This window comes from Rana temporaria, chromosome 1, assembly GCF_905171775.1.
Source record: "Rana temporaria chromosome 1, aRanTem1.1, whole genome shotgun sequence".
In the NCBI taxonomy this organism is placed as follows: Eukaryota; Metazoa; Chordata; class Amphibia; order Anura; family Ranidae; genus Rana; species Rana temporaria.
In genome coordinates, this window is record NC_053489.1 from 663920812 (window position 1) to 663941708 (window position 20897).

General features: G+C 46.1%; 1 protein-coding gene across 1 annotated transcript; it reads left to right on the forward strand.

The window, feature by feature from the left end:
* Positions 1-2441: 2441 nt before the first annotated feature.
* Positions 2442-20527, forward strand: LOC120924570 (sepiapterin reductase-like). Its single transcript, XM_040335552.1, has 3 exons — positions 2442-2947; positions 12710-13000; positions 19803-20527. Exons 1-3 carry the CDS (start codon positions 2530-2532, stop codon positions 19988-19990), a joined length of 897 nt encoding a protein of 298 aa, XP_040191486.1. The 5' UTR covers positions 2442-2529; the 3' UTR covers positions 19991-20527.
* The last annotated feature ends 370 nt before the right edge of the window (positions 20528-20897 follow it).

The following is a 20897-nucleotide window of genomic DNA, read 5'->3' on the forward strand; positions in this document are numbered from 1 at the left end:
TTCGGTTCGCACCATAACCTGCGAACAGACCAAAAGTTTGTGTGAACTTTAGAACCCCGTTAAAGTCTATGGGACTCGAACATTTTAAATCTAAAGTGCTAATTTTAAAGGCTAATATGCAAGTTATTGTCCTAAAAAGTATTTGGGGAACCGGATCCTGCCCCAGGGAACATGTATCAATGCAAAAAAAGTTTTAAAAATTAACGTTTTTTCTGAAGCAGTGATTTTAATAATGCTTAACGTGAAACAATAAAATTGAAATAGTCCATTTAATTTCATACCTGGGGGGGGGGGGGGTGTATAGTATGCCTGTAAAGCAGCGCTTGTTTCCTGTGCCTAGAACTGTCCATGCACAAAAAGTTATTTCAGAAGGAAAAAAGTGATTTAAAATCACTCATGGCTATAATGAATTGTCGGCTCCCAGCAATACAGAGAAAAGTCATTCATAAAAAAAGAAAAATGCGTGGGGGTCCCCCCAAATTCAATTACCAGGCCCTTCAGGTCTGGTATGAATATTAAGGGCAACCCTGCGTCAAATTAAAAAAAAATATGTGGGGTTCCCCCCAAATATCCATTCCAGACCCTTCAGGTCTGGTATGGATTTTAAGGGGAACTCCACCCCAAATTTTAAAAAAAATGGCGTGGAGTTCCCACAAAAATCCACACCAGACCCCTTATCTAAGCTGTCCACCGGAGACAGCTTAGGAATCACGCGGATTCATCCAGTGACCTGCGTTACATCAGAGGGGGGCGGGGTCACTCGCACATCACTGGGAAAGCCTTGGCTTTCCCTTGCATCAGAGGGGGATGTGGTCACATGACGGGTGGCCCCGCCCTCACCTACATAAGAACTGTCACTGGCTGAAGCCGTGTCATTCCCGGGCTGTCTCCGGTGGAGACAGGTGATGCGTGCGCTGGATGGACATCTCTTCGATGGATCCTGGACCTGGATGAAGAGGAGATCTTCTCATCGCTGGACCCCGGAGAGGAGATCACCCATCGCAGGATACCGACATCATTGGAGCGGAGACCGAGAGTGGATTACCACCGCTGGAATTATTTTTTCCCAATGGTGTCTGTGTTTTTTTTTTTTACAATTGTTACACTTTCTTTGTGAAATGGTAGAGGTACAATGTACCCCATTACCAATTCACTAGGGGGGCCGGGATCTGGGGGTCCCCTTTGTTAAAGGTGTTTTTTAAAATTCCGATAAGCCCCCCACCCGCAGACCCCCACAACCACCGGGAAAGGGCTGTGGGGATGAGGCCCTTGTCCCCATCAACATGGGGACATGGTGCATTGAGGGGGTTACAGACCCCCAAAGCATCCTCCCAATGTTGAGGGCATGTGGCCTGGTACGGTTCAGGAGGGGGGGGGGCTCTCTCGTCCCCCCTCTTTTTCTGCGGCCTGCCAGGTTGCGTGCATGGATAAAGGATCTGGTGTGGATTTTTGGAGGGAACTCCACGCCATTTTTTTTTAAATTTGGGGTGGAGTTCGAATTAAAATCCATACCAGACCTGAAGGGTCTTGAATGGATATTTGGGGGGAACCCCGCGTCATTTTTTTTTATTTGACGCAGGGTTCCCCTTAATATCCATACCAGACCTGAAGGGCCTGGTAATTGAATTTGGGGGGACCCCCACGCATTTTATTTTATTTTTTTTATTATTAATGACTTTTCTCTGTATTGCCGGGAGCCGACAATTCATTATAGCCACAAGTGATTTTAAATTACTTTTTTTCCTTCAGAAATGACACTTTGTGCAGGGACAGTTCTAAGCATGGGAAACAAGCGCTTCTTTACAGGCATACTATACCCTTTAAAATTAGCACTTTAGATTTCAAACGTTTGTGTCCTATAGACTTTAACGGGGTTCTAAAGTTCACACGAACTTGCCGCGAACACCCCAAATTGTTCGCTGTTCAGCAAACAGGCAATGTTCGACTCGAACTCGAAGCTCATCCCTAACAACAACCATGATACGTTCAGTCACTTAAATCTCCTTTCTTCCCCATTCTGATGCTCAGTTTGAACTTCAGCAAGTCGTCTTCTCCACATCTTAGATGCCTAAATGTATTGAATTGCTGCCATGTGATTGGCTGATTAGCAATTTGTTCTACCAAGCAGTTGAACGGGTGTACCTAATAAAGTGACCGGTGAGTGTAATTTGGCATAGGACCATATAGTTTTTGTTTAGACTTAAAAAGTTACCATATGATACTTTTTTAATAAAGGCTGAAACCCTTTCTGATGAAACCAATGTTACTATAATATTTTTGCTTGCATTATATGGTTTTATGTGTGACCTTTCGCACAGCAATTCATTATATAACAAGAGAGATAGCATCAGCAGGACAAGGAGGGGGAGATATGTCACGGTTCATACAATGAATAGATAGTTATAGAGACAGGAAGGAGGGCGAGTATATAAATTGCCCGTTACATGCAATGAGCAGACTGGGCAGCAGAGGAAGAAGGACGAGTATATAGTCAGAGAATTGTATACAAAGATCAGGCAGAGCAGGGAGATGGAAATCAATGGCCAAGTAGATGCTCCAGTGTATAATATGAATGGACTTCATGGTTGGGAGAAAACAAAGTTTCAGTTTGAAGACTTCACATTGGACGCCACGAACGGGCACAACAGCTGCAGCCTGGGCACTGTGCTGTGTGTTATCACAGGGGCCTCCCGGGGGTTTGGAAGGAGCCTGGCATGGGAACTGTGCCCCAGAGTGATGCCAGGTTCTGCCCTACTGCTGGTGGCCCGCACAGAGCAGGCGCTGCGTGTGTTGGCTGAAGAGCTGACACTTCAGTACCCGGAGATCGGCATGAAATGGGTGGCAGCAGATTTGGGCACAGCAGCCGGGGTGAAGAAGACGGTGCAAGCTGCACAGGAGCTGAACGGACGGGACGCGGCACAAAGGATCCTCATTATCAATAACGCAGGTAAGGACGCAATGTCACATATGGCTGCCGATAATATAAACGTATTAAATTGCTGCTTAAGGCTGCATTCACACCTCCCCGACAAGATACGCCGCGTACGCGGCGTATTTTGCCGCGAGTGTGTAACTTTTTTTTTTTTTTTCACAAAGCCTTCCCATTGCTTTGTATGGCCGAACGCCAATGTCGCCTGAAAAAAAGGGTCCGGGACTTTTTTTCAGGCGACAGGCGTACGGCGTCTATGAGATGTGAACCATCTCCATAGACAGCAATGGGAATTCTCCCCTCTAGCGGCAGAAGCGTCCGGCGTCGGGCGTTTTGTCGCCTAGATGTGAATGGGCTCTAAGGGACAAATATTGCCAAAGTGTCGAATTTTGATAAGTGTTTTTCATGTCACCACTTAGAGAAATTTTACAGTTCTTCCAGTGACAGAGGAAGTTTGTTTGCTTCTTTTTTTCACAGAAAGGCGTAAAAGTATTTAAAATTAAAAATGGCTTTAGTTGTTGAAGAGGAAGCATCATTTGATCATCCCAAAGGGACACACAGAGCAAAAAAATACTTCAACCACCTACATTTTAATACAGTCTACAAGCCTGTAGCTAGCTATCCATGGTTTATAGTTGGATCTTACAATCTGTTCAGATGTATTGACTTGTGTTGGTTAACCGTTTAAGCCCCAGGCCATTTGGCTGGCCAAAGACCAGAGCACTTTTTGCGATTCGGCGCTGCGTCGCTTTAACTGACAATTGCGCGGTCGTGCGACGTGGATCCCAAACAAAATTGACATACAATTTTGGGGAATTTTTTTTAGGCCTTTTTGCCAAGGCACCACTGAAGAAACATCAAGGCCCCCCTGGTTGAAAAAGGCTGGTCTAACCCATACTTTGTACCCAATGATATCTGTGTCCAAAGACTACCCAGCTGTAATGTATTAATGGGTTTTGTTATGACAATTTAGGGTCATACTTTTGGTCTTTTGGATAGTAACATGAGTCTAACCCAGTGTTTCTCAACTCCAGTCCTCAAGGCGCCCCAACAGGTCATGTTTTCAGGATTTCCCTCAGATGAAACGGCTGTAGTAATTAACCTCCTGGGACCCGCGCTATAGTCAAATGACGGCTACAGCGCAGATCCCAAAATCCAACAGGACGTCAATTGACGTCCGCCCCTTTGGGCGTTTCCCGCGCGCGCCCCAGAGCGTGCAGCGGGGAAACTCTGTGTTGGCCGTGTCCCTTGGACACAGCCAATTACAGATCGCCGCGAACGGCCAATCAGAGTGGCCGTTTGCGATGCGATCTGTGCGGCCAATGAGAGATGGTCTCATATGTAAACATACGAGATCATCTCTCATTGCCGTTTTACACAGAGACAGCGGTGCTGTCTCTGGAGAGGAGACCGATCTGTGTCTCTTGTACATAGGGAAATAGATCGGTCACCCCCCCCAGTCACCCCCCCTCCACCTACAGTTAGAACACAATGCAGGGATACATTTAACCCCTTCCTCACCCCCTAGTGTTAACCCCTTCAATGCCAGTCACATTTATACTGTAATTAGTGCATATTTATAGCACTGATCACAGTATAAATGTGAATGGCGCCAAAAATGTGTCAAAAGTGTCCGATGTGTCCGCCATAACGTCGCAGTCCCAATAAAAATCGCAGATCGCCGCCATTTCTAGTAAAAAAAAAAAAATAATAAAAAATAATAATTCTGTCCCCTATTTTGTAGGCGCTATAACTTTTGCGCAAACCAGTCGCTTATTGCGATTTTTTTTTTTTTACCAAAAATATGTAGAAGAATACGTATCGGCCTAAACTGAGAAAAAAAATGTGTTTTTTTTTTTTTAAATTGGGATATTTATTATAGCAACAAGTAAAAAATATTGTATTTTTTTCAAAATTGTCGCTCTTTTTTGTTTATAGCGCAAAAAAAATAAAAACCGCAGAGGTGATCAAATACCACCAAAAGAAAGCTCTATTTGTGAGGAAAAAAGGACGTCAATTTTGTTTGGGAGCCACGTCGCACGACCGCGCAATTGTTAGTTAAAGCGACGCAGTGCCGGAAGCTGAAATTTCACCTGGGCAGGAGGGGGGTATATGTTCCCAGTAAGCAAGTGGTTAAAAAGGCAGTGAAATGGATCAAATCACATGTGCAAAATAATGGAAAGCCTGAAAACATGACCTGTTGGGGCACCTTGAGGACTGAAGTTGATAAACACTGGTCTAACCCATGCTCCTCAAGAATACTGCCACAGGCAGGCAGCTTCCGAGCTTATTTATAGCTGAATAGTACAAGCAGGGCAGCCATCACAAATTTTGGGGCCCCTTACACAGCTTTAGGCAGGGCCCCCCTGGAGCAGAGAACCAGGGGGGGGGGGGTGCTTAAAGTGGACTCTCTTCTCTCCTGACGTGAGATAATAAGCGGGGGGGCCTGGGGACCATTGGACCCCTTACAGGTGTGATGCAAAAAAAAAAAAAGAGGGGACAGCAGGGCCTGTAAGGGGCCCTGGGGACCATCGGCCCCTTACAGGTGTAATGCAAAAAAAATTTAAAAAAAAAACGGGAGGGGGGCCAGCTTACAGGTGTAATGCCTGTACCCCCCTGATGGCGGCCCTGAGTACAAGGTAACATGATTGCTACAGCAGCTCCAAGAGGGTGTTAATCAGAGTGATGAAATTGGTCTCTTTGGCAGATCAGAGGGAGGAATTATATTTTAGGAGGGCAGAAGTCTTTTAGGGATTTCGTTTTTCTGCCACAATCATTTAAAAGTATATCTATGCCTTTTGAGAGGTCTGATGTCGTCAGGTTATCAGGGATGTAGCTGTCAGGCATACGTTACTCACAAGAATATAAATGGAAAAATACCACGCTATGCCGAGTAAGAAAAAAAAATTATGAAAAATAATTAAAAAAAAAATGCAGCAGCTCAAAACGTGAGATATACACATATACAGATTGAAAAAAACATAAGAAAGAAAAAATATATATGTAATATTGTGAGCAAGTGATCGTGGTAAAAAATAAAAATATCACAGTCTGTATATCACTAGAAACACTGAATAATAAATAGTTCCCAAAAGATCTTAAATAGGTATTTCAAATGTCGGATGCAAGTAGGGGGCCCCATCAGGGTTGCCAGGCTCAGTAAAACCAGTATGTAAAAACGTTTTTTTACATCTGTCCCTTATATGTCCGAAACCGACATGCTTTTGATGTGAAAATCCCGAGATTTTAGCTGCTCCGCCTCTGCATGGTGGCCATCTGTAAGCCCGGGGGCCCCATAATCTTCTATTGCCCGGGGGCCCCATCAGTCCGCCCCTGACTACATGTAGTGTGGGGGAATCCGCTCGCTCGTTAACAAGTGATTGCAGCGATGTCGCCAAAATCACTTGTAAAATGTGTGCTGCCATCTGTCCCCCCCCCCCCACATACCTCTCTCTGCTGCCTCTGTCTTCGGGACTCCGTCCCCCCCCCCCCCCCCCCCCGGCCGCTGAGTCTGTCTCCCATCCCTGCCGCCGATGTACACAGTGAAAGGGGAGAGCTGTGCTCTTCCCATCTCAGCTGTGACAGGAGTTCTAGCACAGTGCTAGGACTCCTGTTTTGGAGGTGACAGGGTCAATAAAGAGAACCTGTCACTTCCGATTGCTATCACACAGGGAATTGTTTTCTCCTGTGTGATAGCAATAAAGTTAAGTAAAAAAAAATGTTAACAAAAAAAATAATAATAATTAGAAATAATAATTAGAAATAATAATTTAATTAATAAAATAAAAAAGTAATTAAAAAGTAAAGAATAAGAAAAATGATATTAACAATAATAAGAAAATTATACAAAACAAAAGTAAACGACAAGCTACAAATAAAGTCAAAGAAAAAAAAGTGATAAAAAAAAAAAAAAAGAAACAACAAATATTTGAAGTAACTATGCCGCCCCTGCCATCCGGTTGCCATTCTCAGTTGATTTGGGGGGGGGGGGGGTTCGGTTGGCGGGGAGGGGGTGCATTGCGGAACCTGGCCATGGGGCGGCAGGGAGAGCAAATCCGTCCCTGAAACTACTTATGGTCTAATAAAATGTAAAGGTTGCTCTTACAAAAAGTGAAGATAAAAACATCCATAAAAGATTTGCCGGCCGCCTTGCAGACACCTGTCCACACACAAGGTACACTGCGATGACGTCAGCACGTCAACCTCCCGACGTACGTTTTGTCACAGAATGACGTCATCGCAGTGTACCTTGTGTGTGGGGGCTTCTGTGTGGACCGGTGTCTGCAAGCCGGCCAGCAAATCTTTTATTGATGTTTTTATCTTCGCTTTTTGTAAGTGCAACCTTTAAACCTTAAAGTAGTTTGATTCACACTATGGTGAGTTCTCCTTAATTTTTTTGGGTACATGACCGATGTTAATCCTGAATGTACGATGACCGAGCCTACTTGGTTCACCTTCCGCCCAAACCCTGGGAGCTGCTGCTGGACATAGGTCCTGACATAGATCAACATTACAGGCTTGTCAAGCTTGCCTTTTGGTAAGCGCACAATTCATGTGGTGGAGGTGCACATCTGTTGGGGGTGTTTTTGTCACCAACTTGCATACTACTCACTAGAATGATGTGATCAAAATGATACAGTGCTGGTGAGAGTAGCCTCTCTAGCTGTAGAATACGGGACAATGTCTCTTCCATCAGAACAACTCGCCCATCTCACCATGGTCACAGTCCAGCTGAATCACATCTCACTCTCAAAAAGAGGAATGTACGGTCCCAAGTTTGTAAAATCCCCCACCAAGCCAATCAAGAAGATATAAAAAACGGAATCTTCACGCAATATGTTTATTAAAAAGTAGCACATTAAAACCATAAGATATAAAATAAAGTTCTATGTGCACAACAATATGTCCCTTCATCTTTGTTCTCCATGGTAATTGGCGGGTTTGGCAATTTTCTCGGTGTGGTTGCCTCTAAGGCAGTGTTTCTCAACCTCTTTTTAAGTCAAGACACCCTTTCAAAGGATGTACAATCCAGACACATCCAATTCTAAAATGTAAAAAACTAAGGGGGTGATCCACAAAAGGGATACGCCGGCGTATCTACTGATACGCCGTCGTATCCCTGTTTCTATCTATGGAACTGATCCACAGAATCAGTTTACCATAGATAGGCAGAAGATCCGACATGTGTAATTGAATTACACTGTCGGATCTTAAGGATGCAATTCTAGGCCGGCCGCTAGGTGGCGAGGCCATTGCGGCCGGCCTAGAATATGCAAATGAACACTTACGGCGATCCACGAACGTTCCGACGGGCCCGTCGCGCTAAATCTACGTCGTTTACGTCGAGTTACGCCGCGTAAAAATAGGGCTGAGTCCTATTTGACTAAGCCCTATTAAGTATGGCCGTCGTTCCCGCGTCAACATTTTCAACTCTACGTCGTTTGCGTAAGACGTTTGTGAATGCGCTGGACGCCATTTACGTTAACGTCTAAGCAAATGACGTCGGAGCGACGTCAGTTAGCGCAATGCACGTCGGGTAAGTTACCCGACGGAGCATGCGCAGTACGTCCGGCGCGGGAGCGCGCCTAATTTAAATGGGAATCGCCCATTTGTATTAGGAACGCCTTGCGCCGGACGGAGTTAAGTTACACCGCCGCAAATTTCCAGGTAAGTGCTTTGTGGATCGGCACCTAACTTGGGAGATTTGCGGCAGTGTAACTTAACTCTGAAAAGTTAAGTTGCGCTCGGCGGCTGTGGATCTGGCCCTAAACTAATAGTTGGACATAACACAGCAACATCCAAACACATAGGACACCCAGCGCTAGAGGCGATATATTCTTCCAAAGCAAATCCACTTTTGTACACTGGTACTGACTAGTATTCCAAGGTTTCTCTTCTCCCTCAGTCTTTCTCTCTTGCTCAGCAGATCGTGTGACCGCAGTGCAGGGAGGGGCAAACAATGATGCAGTGCAAGCGCTTGATGTCCCCCTTATTAACCAATGACATCATTGGTTGTTAGAAATGACTTTATCACCACGGGCAAACCAACTTATTACTAGCACCACATCCCTTAACCACTTGCTTACTGGGCACATAAACCCCCTTCGTTCCCAGGTGAAATTTCAGCTTACGGCACTGCGTCGCTTTAACTGACATTTGCGCGGTCGTGCGACATGGCTCCCAAACAAAATTGACGTCCTTTTTTCCCCACAAATAGAGCTTTATTTTGGTGGTATTTGATCACCTCTGCGGTTTTTATTTTTTGCGCTATAAACAAAAAAAGAGCGACAATTTAAAAAATATATATATATTTTTTACTTGTTGCTATAATAAATATCCCAATTTTTTTTTAAAGAAAAACAATTTTTTTTCTCAGTTAAGGCCGATACGTATTTTACGCAATAAGCGACTGGTTTGCGCAAAAGTTATAGCGCCCACAAAATAGGGGACAGAATTTTTTTTTTTTTTAATTTTTTTTTTTTACTAGTAATGGCGGCGATCTGCGATTTTTATTGGGACTGCGATATTGCGACGGACGTATCGGACACTTTTGACACAAATTTGGCGCCATTCACATTTATACAGCGACCAGTGCTATAAAAATGCACTAATTACTGTATAAATGTGACTGGCAGTGAAGGGGTTAACACTAGGGGGTGAGGAAGGGGTTAAATGTGTATCCTGGGTGTGTTCTAACTGTGTGGGGGGAGGGGGGTGACTGGGGGAGGTGACCGATGCTGTGTCTCTATGTACAAGGGACACAGATCGGTCTCCTCTCCTCTGACAGCATGTGGAGCTCTGTGTTTACACACAGAGTTCCACGTCCCTGCTGTCTTACCGACGATCGCGTGTCCCCGGCGGACATCGCGGCCGCCAGGTACACGCATCGGCTTCCCAGCTATGCGACGGGACAGTGTTTACCCGCTGCGCGCCCCCCAGAGGCGCGCGCGGGTAATGCTTTTAAATGACGTCCAAAGACGTCCAGTTGGCACCTGAGAGCCGCGCTGTTGACGTCTTTTGTCAATAGCGCGGGTCTCAAGTGGTTAATATAAATAGATAGAGAGGAATTAAATGGGATTTTTAAGGTGCAGAATAAGGTCCAGTGATCTCAAAATATGGTATAAAAGTTTTTTTTTTTAAAGACAGAATAAAAAAAATTGTTAAAAAAACTATTTGCAATTACATTTCAATACAACTTCATGGATACAGCGCTGTAGAATGGAATGCCCAACATGTTTCATCCCTATATTTCTGGCTTCTTCAGGGGATGCTGTCCTACTAGAGGTACAAGCTTTCCAAGTTTCTTGAAGTATAGTGTATTATGATCGAATGACTATATGGGTCAAAAGATGTCTGCCTGCGTCAAAGAAACCCTGAGCTATAGGTGACTATAGGGGGCATTCAAGGCCCATAAACGTGATACACAGGGACGTAGGCTATCTGCTCAAGCCGCCACTTGTCTCTAAAGCTGGCGTCCTGCAGTAGCGTGTATGTCCCTGTGGTTCCAGCAGGTAAGTCATTGGTTGTTAGGATGCCGGCAGCTGGAAAGTTGTAGTGGTGCACAATGAAAACATGCGACTTTGTGTAACTAAAAGGAAAACTTCATCCACCCACTGGCAGTTATACAATTTTTGGGCAATTTTTTTAGGCATTTTGCCAAGGCACCCTTGGTTAGGAAAGGCTGCTCTCGGGCTACCTGTTCCCTTTTCCATGGGAGAATTAGATGGCAGCTGACCACACACAACACAGGCACTGAAGATCCATCTACTGAAAAATCTTTATACAGTAGAGTGACCAGATGTTCCCGGTTTCCAGGGACAGTCCTCGAATTAGAGCGCTGTCCCCAGGAAAAAAAAAATCACAGATTTAATTCCCAGGTAAAATAATGTGTCCCGATTTGTTTCCAGCTTGTGTCCCCAGCCCAGGCAGCTGAAGGGTAATCCATCACGTGCCGATATTATATGGTCTTCCTAGTCCTTCCCGTTTGGGTTTGTGCAGACTTAGTTACATAGTAGGTGAGGTTGAAAAAAGACACAAGTCCATCAAGTCCAACCTATGTGTGTGATTATATGTCAGTATTACATTGTATATCCCTGTATGTTGTGGTCGTTCAGGTGCTTATCTAATAGTTTCTTGAAACTATCGATGCTCCCCGCTGAGACCACCTCCTGTGGAAGGGGATTCCACATCCGCATAGTTGCGGGAGATATGCATGTGGATCATTTGCCGCCTTGCCCTTGCTTGTGAAGGTGACCTGCAATGCATACCTGGGCTTGTACTCTTGACTCAGGGCAAAGTAGACTTAGATAAATTATACCCTTTTAAGTCCCTCCCACTGGTAGCACAATTTGGCCACACTGAGCATGTGGCGTGATGCACTTGGCACGCCGCTATTATCTCCAGCCCTTGCCCCTCCCCAGGGGAGGGCTGGCAGGGGGGCAGGGGGGAATTTTTCCTCCGGGCTGGTGACACTATGCACAGCCACCACTACCAAATGCTGTTTTTGCAGAGCAGGAATATGCCTGCTGGAGCTCTGTTAACACAGGTCACGGCCGCTGCTCACCTCCCACTGTGCAGCCGTGCCTGTGTCAGCTCCGAGGTCGATGGCTGCAGAGCTGAGCTATGTCTCGTCTCACACATAGCTCAGCCTCAGCGCACACCAGCTCTGACATCCCCTTCTCTCTCTGCACAGACACGAGGAGAGATAGAGCTCATCTGCTCCTCCTCCTTCTGAGTCTGCCCCCGCCCACACTCCCCGGGCATGTGTGGGCACTGGACAGGAAGTTTGAACCCAAAAAAGCATCAGACAGCCTGCCTGCGCCTCAGCCTCCATCCTGGTAAGTTCACCCTCTCCAGTCTCTCTTGCCTCCCAGTGTATAAAAAGGGGTGCTCTGTGGACTTTGTTAAAGGGGAGGGGGGAGCAGGCTTTGGTGAGCAGAGACCCTCTTTACACAATAGTCCACAGCATGCACTCTTAAATCAAGTTTCCCAGAACACCCCGTACATCAGATCTGATGTTTATGGGGTCTGTGCAGACTCTGATGTAAGGGGAGGCTCTGTGTGGACTCTGATGTAAGGGGAGGCTCTGTGCGGACTCTGATGTAAGGGGGGCCTCTGTGCAGACTCTGATGTAAGAGGAGCCTCTGATGTAAGGGGGGCCTCTGTGCGGACTCCGATGTAAGGGGGGCCTCTGTGCGGACTCTGATGTAAGGGGGGCCTCTGTGCGGACTCTGATGTAAGGGGGGCCTCTGTGCGGACTCTGATGTAAGGGGAGGCTCTGTGCGGACTCTGATGTAAGGGGGGCCTCTGTGCGGACTCTGATGTAAGGGAGGCCTCTGTGCAGACTCTGATGTAAGAGGGGCCTCTGATGTAAGGGGGGCCTCTGTGCGGACTCCGATGTAAGGGGGGCCTCTGTGCGGACTCTGATGTAAGGGGGCTCTGTGCGGACTCTGATGTAAGGGGAGCCTCTGTGCAGACTCTTGTGATCATGAAAAATCTTAGACTGTTTTCCTCGATCCACCACTTTTCCACGCTCTATGGGCCACTTGACTGGACTTGCCCCCCAGGCCTAAGGCTGCCAGCCCTCCCCTGCCCCTCCCCTCTCCCATTCCCAGTAAAAGTGGGCGTGGTCTGTAGGGTGTCCCTGGATTTAATTTTGAAAATGTGGTCACCTTATTGTACAGGTATGGAAGTTTGTGCTGAACATGATTGGCTGTCATTTTCGCAAAACTTTATAGAAAATTCTTAATTACAAGTCTGTGTCTTCTTCTTCCTCCGCAGCGTCTCTGGGTGATATTTCCAAATCTTTTGTGAACTTTACGGACCCCCTTGAAGTGGATAGATATTTCTCCTTCAACGTGTCATCGGCGCTGTGTCTGACCTCCTCCCTGCTGAAGGTCTTCCAGGGACGTCCTGGGCTACAACGACTGGTGGTCAATCTCACATCTTTGGCAGCTCAGCAGCCATTTAAGTCCTGTATGCTGTACTGCGCCGGGAAGGCGGCTCGGGAGATGATGTTCAAGGTGCTGGCCGAGGAGGAGAAGGATGTCCGTGTACTCAACTACTCACCAGGTAACTACTCACTTTCAGTAAAATTCAATGGGCTAGATTCAGGTAGGGGCGCGCACTGATACGGCGGCGCAGCGTATCGTCTTTACGCTACGCCGCCGTAAATTACAGGAGCAAGCGCTGTATTCACGAAGCACTTGCTCCGTAAGTTGCGGCGGCGTATCGTAAAAGGGGCCGGCGTAAGCGCGCGTAATTCAAATGATCTGGTAGGGGGCGTGGATCATTTAAATTAGGCGCGTTCCCGCGCCAAACGTACTGCACATGCGCCGTCTCTAAAATTTCCCGACGTGCATTGCGGTAAATGACATCGCAAGGACGTCATTGGTTTCGACGTGAACGTAAATGGCGTCCAGCGCCATTCACGGACGACTTACGCAAACGACGTAAAATTTTCAAATCGCGACGCGGGAACGACGTCCATACTTAACATTGGCTGCGCCTCCTAATAGCAGGAGCAAGGTTACGACGAAAACGACTTACGCAAACGACGTAAAAAACTACCGCCGGGCGCACGTACGTTTGTGAATCGGCGTAAGTATGTAATTTGCATACTCTACGCTGACAACTACGGAAGCGCCACCTAGCGGCCAGCGTGAGAATGCACCCTAAGATACGACGGCGTAAGAGACTTATGCCAGTCGTATCTTAGGCTAATATCGGCGTATCTAGCTTTCTGAATACAGAAAGAAGATACGCCGGCGCAGCTTTGGAATTACGCGGCGTATCTATGGATACGCCGGCGTAATTCTTTCCTGAATCTACCCCAATGTGCTAAAAAATTTAAGCAAAATAGCAAAAAGAAACAAAAGATAAAAAAGGGGAAGTACAGCACGTAAAGAGGGCACAACAGCTACCTTAACTACTTCCATACCGCGCCTATTCTGGCACTTCTCTCCTTCATGGAAAAATCATAATTATTTTGCTCGAAAATTACTCAGAACCCCCAAACATTATATATGGGTTTTTTTTGCAGAAACCCTAGGGAATAAAGTGGCGGTCATTGCAACTTTTTATCTCGCGCGGTATTTGTGCAATAATTTTTCAAACACCTTTTTTGGGAAAAAAAAAACAGTTTCATGAATTAAAAAATAACAAAACAGTAAATTTAGCCCAATTTTTTTATACAATGTGAAAGATGATGTTATGCCGAGGAAATAGATACCTAACATGTCACGCTTTAAAATTGCACACACTCATGGATTGGCGCCAAACTTTGGTACTTAAAAATCTTCATAGGCGATGCTTTAAATTTGTTTACAGGTTACCAGTTTAGAGTTACAAAGGAGGTCTAGTGCTAGAATTGTTGTTCACGCTCTAGCGCACGCGGCGATACCTCCCATGTGTGGTTTGAGCGGCGTTTACATATGTGGGCAGGACTTACATGTGTGTTCGCTACTGAGCGCGAACTACTGGGGACAGGGGCGGTTTAAAGTTTTTACTTTTTTTTTTACTTCATTTTTTTTTACACTTTTTAACTTTTTTTTTTATCACTTTTATTTCTATTACAAGGAATGTAAACATCCCTTGTAATAGGATTCTATCTTGACAGGTCCTCTTTATGGAGAGATGTGGGGTCATCTCTCCTCCAGGCTGGAAAGCATGAGATTGAGAAAAAAAATCACCGATCTCATGTTGACAGCCGCAATCTCGGCTTTGTTTACATTCGGGATCCCAGGTGTGACGTCATAACGTCACGCCCGGGCCTCCGACGGTCATAGAGATGACTGGTGACCATTTGGTCACCTGAAATCTCTATCATAGTCACTCGTCACCGGCCGATTTGCTCCCTGGGCCCCCGATGGCACGGGAGAGCCCGGAGAAGCACCGAATGGATGCCTATAAGAACGATCAACAACTGCCGTTATGATAGTTCTTATCGTGCACAGAATCGCCGGTTGCAAAAATGATATCTGAATGTTGCCTGTAGCTCACATTTGACACCTATCAGGGGGGAGGGGGGTGCAGATACCTGTCTAAAGACAGGTATTTGCACCCACTTCCGGCCACACAGTCTCGGGCAGACTGCGTGCATGACGTCACCTCCCGCCCCCCCCCCCCCCGTTGTGTTCTGGGAACACTCGGCTCCCAGTACACAGCGGGAGCCAATCGGCAGGCGTAGCGTGACTCACGCATGCGCAGTAGGGAACCGGGCAGTGAAGCCGGAGCAATGGATGGCGGGGGCAGCAGAGTGACGAGCGATCGCTTGTCCTCTGCTGCGAACGGCGCTGGACGGCGCTGGACTCCAGGACAGGTAAGTGTCCTAATATTAAAAGTCAGCAGCTGCAGTATTTATAGCTGCTGGCTTTTAATATTTTTTTTTCAGCAGAGCTCCGCTTTAAGGTGAAAAAACTTCTTGCGATTAGCGGCCCCCCAGCCCCTACTTACTTACCTGAGCCCCAGGTCTTCTCGGCTCTTCATTGGATAGATTGATAGCAGAGCAGCCATTGGCTTGCGCTGCTGTCAATCAAATCCAATGACGCGGGCGCCGGGGCCGAGTCCTGCAATTGGCGGCTATGGACGCCAAATACAGGACTCGGGAGCGTGTCCGCAAGGTAACTCCCTTGGGAGAGCGCATACCAGAGGGTCTTATCTGAGGCGGGCAGGAGCCGAGAGAGCCGCAGCGGGACCCCAGAAAACGCTGTTCAGGGCCACTCTGTGCAAAACGAGCTGCACAATGGAGGTAAGTATGATATGTTTGTTAATTAAAAAAAAAAATATTTAACCTTTACAACCACTTTAATGATTTAAAGTGCATTAAGAGATATCTGTGTAATAAAGTGCTGTTGTGCTCTGTTTTCAAATGATGTCTGCGCATCCACCTCGCAAAGAACTGTAAACACTCCGCACTCACTAGATATGATGGACTCCCTCACCTGCCTCTCCTGACTGCACGTCCCTGGAGTATAGGCATTTACCATAGTTAAAAACAACTGTTAAAGCGGAGTTCCTACTGAGAAAAAAAATAATAAAAGTCAGCAGCTACAAATACTGCAGCTGCTGACTTTCAATAATCGGACACTCACCTGTCCCGGGGTCCAGCGATGCAGGGGAATGAAGCCCTGCTCATCTCCCCCTCCTCTCCGGCATTGACACTGTGGGTGCCCGGCTGTGGCTTCACAGCCGGGCACGCACTGTGTATGCGTGAGCCATGCTGCGCACCGTGACTGGCCGAGCAATCACATGGGACCTGTGACGTGTCCCAGATGATTGCGGAGAGGGAGGGAGGAGAGGGGAACTTCCTACCGGCGCCGCGGTGCCCAGGGAGGAAGTGGGAGCTGGGCCCCCCCAAAAAACATTACATGCCAAATGTGGCATGTCAGGGGGTCACCTTCCCTTAAAGCGGAAGTTCCATTTTTGGGTGGAACTCCGTTTTAAGAATAGGTTGCATGAAAAAACTATCAAATAAAACTTGATATATACTATATACTCAATAAAATCATCCAAGGATTTTACGCCATGCAGAGTTTTTCTCTCCATATATTGTACACCTGCACAATCTGAACCTGGAGCTTTGGAGCCATCATTGGAGGTAATCTTCACCAGTGGGAGCCATCAGAGGATATCGCAGTGGGATGGGTCACCCAATAAGACCTACAAGCCCCACAGACTCCCCTTGCTATAAGGTAAGGGAGTCCATCATATCTGGTGAGTGCGGAGTGTTTACAGTTCTTCACAAGGTGGATGCACAGACATCATTTGGAAATGGAGCACAACAGCACTTTATTACACAGAAAAAAAAACGTTGTTTTGCACAGATATCACTTTATGCACTTATAACCACTTAAGACCCGGACCAAAATGCAGGTAAAGGACCCGGCCAGTTTTTGCGATTCGGCACTGCGTCGCTTTAACTGACAATTGCGCGGTCGTGCGATGTGGCTCCCAAACAAAATTGGATTCCTATTTTTCCCACAAATAGAGCTTTCTTTTGGTGGTATTTGATCACCTCTGCGTTTTTTTTTTTTTGCGCTATAAACAAAAATAGAGCGACAATTTTAAGAAAAAAAATATATTTTTTACTTTTTGCTTTAATAAATATCCCCCAAAAATATATAAAAAAACATTTTTTTTTCTCAGTTTAGGCCGATACGTATTCTTCTACCTATTTTTGGTAAATAAAATCGCAATAAGCGTTTATCGATTGGTTTGCGCAAAATTTATAGCGTTTACAAAATAGGGGATAGTTTTAATGCATTTTTATTAATATTTTTTTTTTTACTACTACTGGCGGCGATCTGCGATTTTTTTCACGACTGCGACATTATGGCGGACACATCGGACAATTTTGACTCATTTTTGGGACCAATGTCATTTTCACAGCAAAAAATGCTATAAAAATGCGTTGTTTACTGTGAAAATGACAATTGCAGTTTGGGAGTTAACCACTAGGGGGTGCTGAAGGGGTTAAGTGTGACCTCATATGTGTTTCTAACTGTAGGGGGGCGGGGATGGACGTGTGACATCATTGATCGTGTTTCCCTATAACTGGGAACACACGATCAATGACAGCGCCACAGTGAAGAACGGGGAAGCTGTGTTTACACACAGCTCTCCCCGTTCTTCAGCTTCGGACTGGGTCACATGCACGCGCCGGCGGCGCGCGCGACCCCATGGCTGGGCTTAAAGGGCAACGTACAGGTACGTGGATGTGCCCAGCCGTGCCATTCTGTCGACGTATATCGGCGTGAAGGGGTCCTTAAGTGGTTAAATCATCTATTGATTATTTTGTATAATTTTTTAGCACATTCATTGGTTTATGTTTTGGATATTGATCGGCATTGTAATAGATTCACGTTGGTATATACTATCACAGCAGTGGTACTTTATACTGTTTAAGGTGGATCTAGCGCTGTCTATAATTTATTCATGAACATAAGGTGGTTTGTGCCTTTCATCTAAAATTGGATATTCATCCTCTCAGTCCCTAGCTGAAACTCCTCCCATAGGCAATTTAGTTCCTCCAGAGGGAAAAACCGGAACACGCACCAACCCCTTACTTTTCCTTGGGCACCTGCTCCAGCTCTTAAGTTCTTAAGTCCTTGTGCCAATCTCTCTCTCTCTCCAAGTGCCAGGGCCTTCCTCACCCTCAGGAGATTCGGGATGGTGGCACCCCTCTAGTGGGTATCACCCGGTGCGCACCGCACCCCCCCTAGCGACGCCACTGATAGAGGGAACTCTTCCAATGGGGACACTAGTTCTGGTGATAGCTTGGGATTTCCTCACTGTGGACGGATTTCCTCTCACTTTCTGTTTTGGCTATGGGACAGGAAGTGAAGGGAAATCTCCCTGATGAACACAGATGGCAAAGAAAAAAAACTGACAGGATTTAAAATCCTCCCTTAACCACTTGCCGACCGCCGCATGTATATGTACGTCCACAGAATGGCACGTACAGGCATATGGGCGTACATGTACGTCCCTGCCTTTCCGCGGGTCGGGGGTCCGATCGGGACCCCCCCGCTACATGCGGCGGTCGGATTCCCGCGGGGAGCGATCCGGGACGACGGCGCGGCTATTCGCGATCGCTCCCCGGAGCTGAAGAACGGGGAGAGCCGTATGTAAACACGGCTTCCCCGTGCTTCACTGTGGCGGCTGCATCGATCGAGTGATCCCTTTTATAGGGAGACACGATCGATGACATCAGTCCTACAGCCACACCCCCCTACAGTTGTAAACACACACCAGGTGAACCCTAAATCCTACAGCGTCCCCTGTGGTTAACTCCCAAACTGCAACTGTCATTTTCACAATAAACAATGCAATTTAAATGCATTTTTTGCTGTGAAAATGACAATGGTCCCAAAAATGTGTCAAAATTGTCCGAAGTGTCCGCCATAATGTCGCAGTCACGAAAAAAATTGCTGATCGCCACCATTAGTAGTAAAAAAAAATAATTAATAAAAATGCAATAAAACTATCCCCTATTTTGTAAACGCTATACATTTTGCGCAAACCAATCGATAAACGCTTATTGCGATTTTTTTTACCAAAAATAGGTAGAAGAATACGTATCGGCCTAAACTGAGGAATTTTTTTTTTATATATGTTTTTGGGGGATATTTATTATAGCAAAAAGTAAAAAATATTGCATTTTTTTCAAAATTGTCGCTCTATTTTTGTTTATAGCGCAAAAAATAAAAACCGCAGAGGTGATCAAATACCACCAAAAGAAAGCTCTATTTGTGGGGAAAAAAGGACGCCAATTTTGTTTGGGAGCCACGTCGCACAACCGCGCAATTGTCTGTTAAAGCAACGCAGTGCCGAATCGCAAAACCTGGCCTGGGCATTTAGCAACAAAATGGTCCGGGGCTTAAGTGGTTAATGTATCCAAAATGAAAAAAAAGTAGAAGAATACATATCGGCCTAAACTGAGGACGTTTTTTTTTGTTTTGTTTTTTGGGGATATTTATTATAGGAAAAAGTCGAAAATATTGTTTTGCTTTCAAAATTGTCGCTCTATTTTTGTTTATAGCGCAAAAAGTAATAAAACCGCAGAGGTGATCAAACACCACCAAAAGAAAGCTCTATTTGTGGGGGGAAAAGGACGTCAATTTTGTTTGGGTGCCACGTCGCACGACTGCGCAATTGTCAGTTAAAGCGACGCAGTGCTGAATCGCAAAAAATGGCCCGGTCATTGGGCAGCCATATCCTTCCGAGCTGAAGTGGTTAAGAAACAAGACATGGGGAAATGTGTGTGTATTGTAGGGGTTGTACTGAATATGTAGATTTGGGCTTTCCTTATATAAACCCAGTTTTCTGATATTTTTGACCCACTTCATGTGCTCTCTTTTCCTCTACCCCACAGGGCCCCTGGATAGCGCCATGCAGGAGGAGATGCGGAGTCATACAGCAGACCCCGAGGCCCGCCTTCATTTTATTAATTTGCAGAAAAGCGGACAACTTGTTGACTGTCACGTCTCTGCGAAGAAAATGCTGGACATTCTCCAGGGAGACGCCTTCATATCTGGCAAGCCTGTTGATTTTTTCGATTAGTCCCATTTGTGTGGCTTCTTGAACTGGTTGTAAAAATCTGTGCCTCTAATGTCTTTTGCTTATAGGCTTTCTGTACAGATCCCAGTGTGCACCCGGGGTAAGCATGGGAGTTACATGTGGGCCTGTTCCTGTGTTGGCAAGGTCTTGTAAGTGCAGATTTCGCAAGCAGGAAAAAGCATGTGAACTGTCTTACTTGCCAAAGGATTTTGTAATTCTGTCCAGCTAGACTTGTGTTTCAGGCACCCCTGTCAGACTGCGCAGCCACATCCTGTACTCCCCTAGACCACCCTTTTTCCTTCACCGCAGCTAAGTAATACCACTGGTCTGACACTCGACTTGTCTGGAATGGGCCATGAAGCAGTACACTGATTATCACTATCTCTCCTACTCTCAGAAAGCTCCTAATGTTAAATAGACATCACATGTGCACTGCAGCAGAGCCTCATTGGCTCAGAGTGCTGCCCCTCCCTTTTTTTTTCAAGATATGTTTATTGTTTTTTTTTTATAAACCTATACAATAAAGAACAAGTACAACAATCATACTAGTCTCTCACATCTCTTTGCAGCAGATTATTGCAAGCATGGTACACCAGTCACAATATTAGGGGGCAGATCCACAAAGATCTGCCCCAGGGCAGCGTATCTGAGATACGCCACGCCGCTGTAACTTACGTTTTTTGGTTTGAATCCTGAAAGAATTTGCGCCGTAAGTTACGGCGGCGTAGTGTATCTCTTGCGGCGTAACGGCGCCTAAGGCCTAGTACACACGAGAGGATCGATCCGCGGAAACGGTCCGGGGGACCGTTTCCGCGGATAAATCCTCTGGCGGATTTTGATCTCATGGTTGTACTAACCATGAGATCAAAATCCCAGCGGAATTCCCTCCGCGGTGACGTGTCGCGCCGCC

What these genes read in the sequence shown, in the direction of transcription:
- LOC120924570 (XM_040335552.1), top strand. Translation starts at nt 2,530, where the DNA reads ATGGAAATCAATGGCCAAGTAGATGCTCCAGTGTATAATATGAATGGA. An exon ending in CCTCATTATCAATAACGCAG is followed by an intron (nt 2,948 to 12,709) that starts GTAAGGACGCAA and finishes CTTCCTCCGCAG; the next exon opens with CGTCTCTGGGTGATATTTCC. An exon ending in TGTACTCAACTACTCACCAG is followed by an intron (nt 13,001 to 19,802) that starts GTAACTACTCAC and finishes TCTACCCCACAG; the next exon opens with GGCCCCTGGATAGCGCCATG.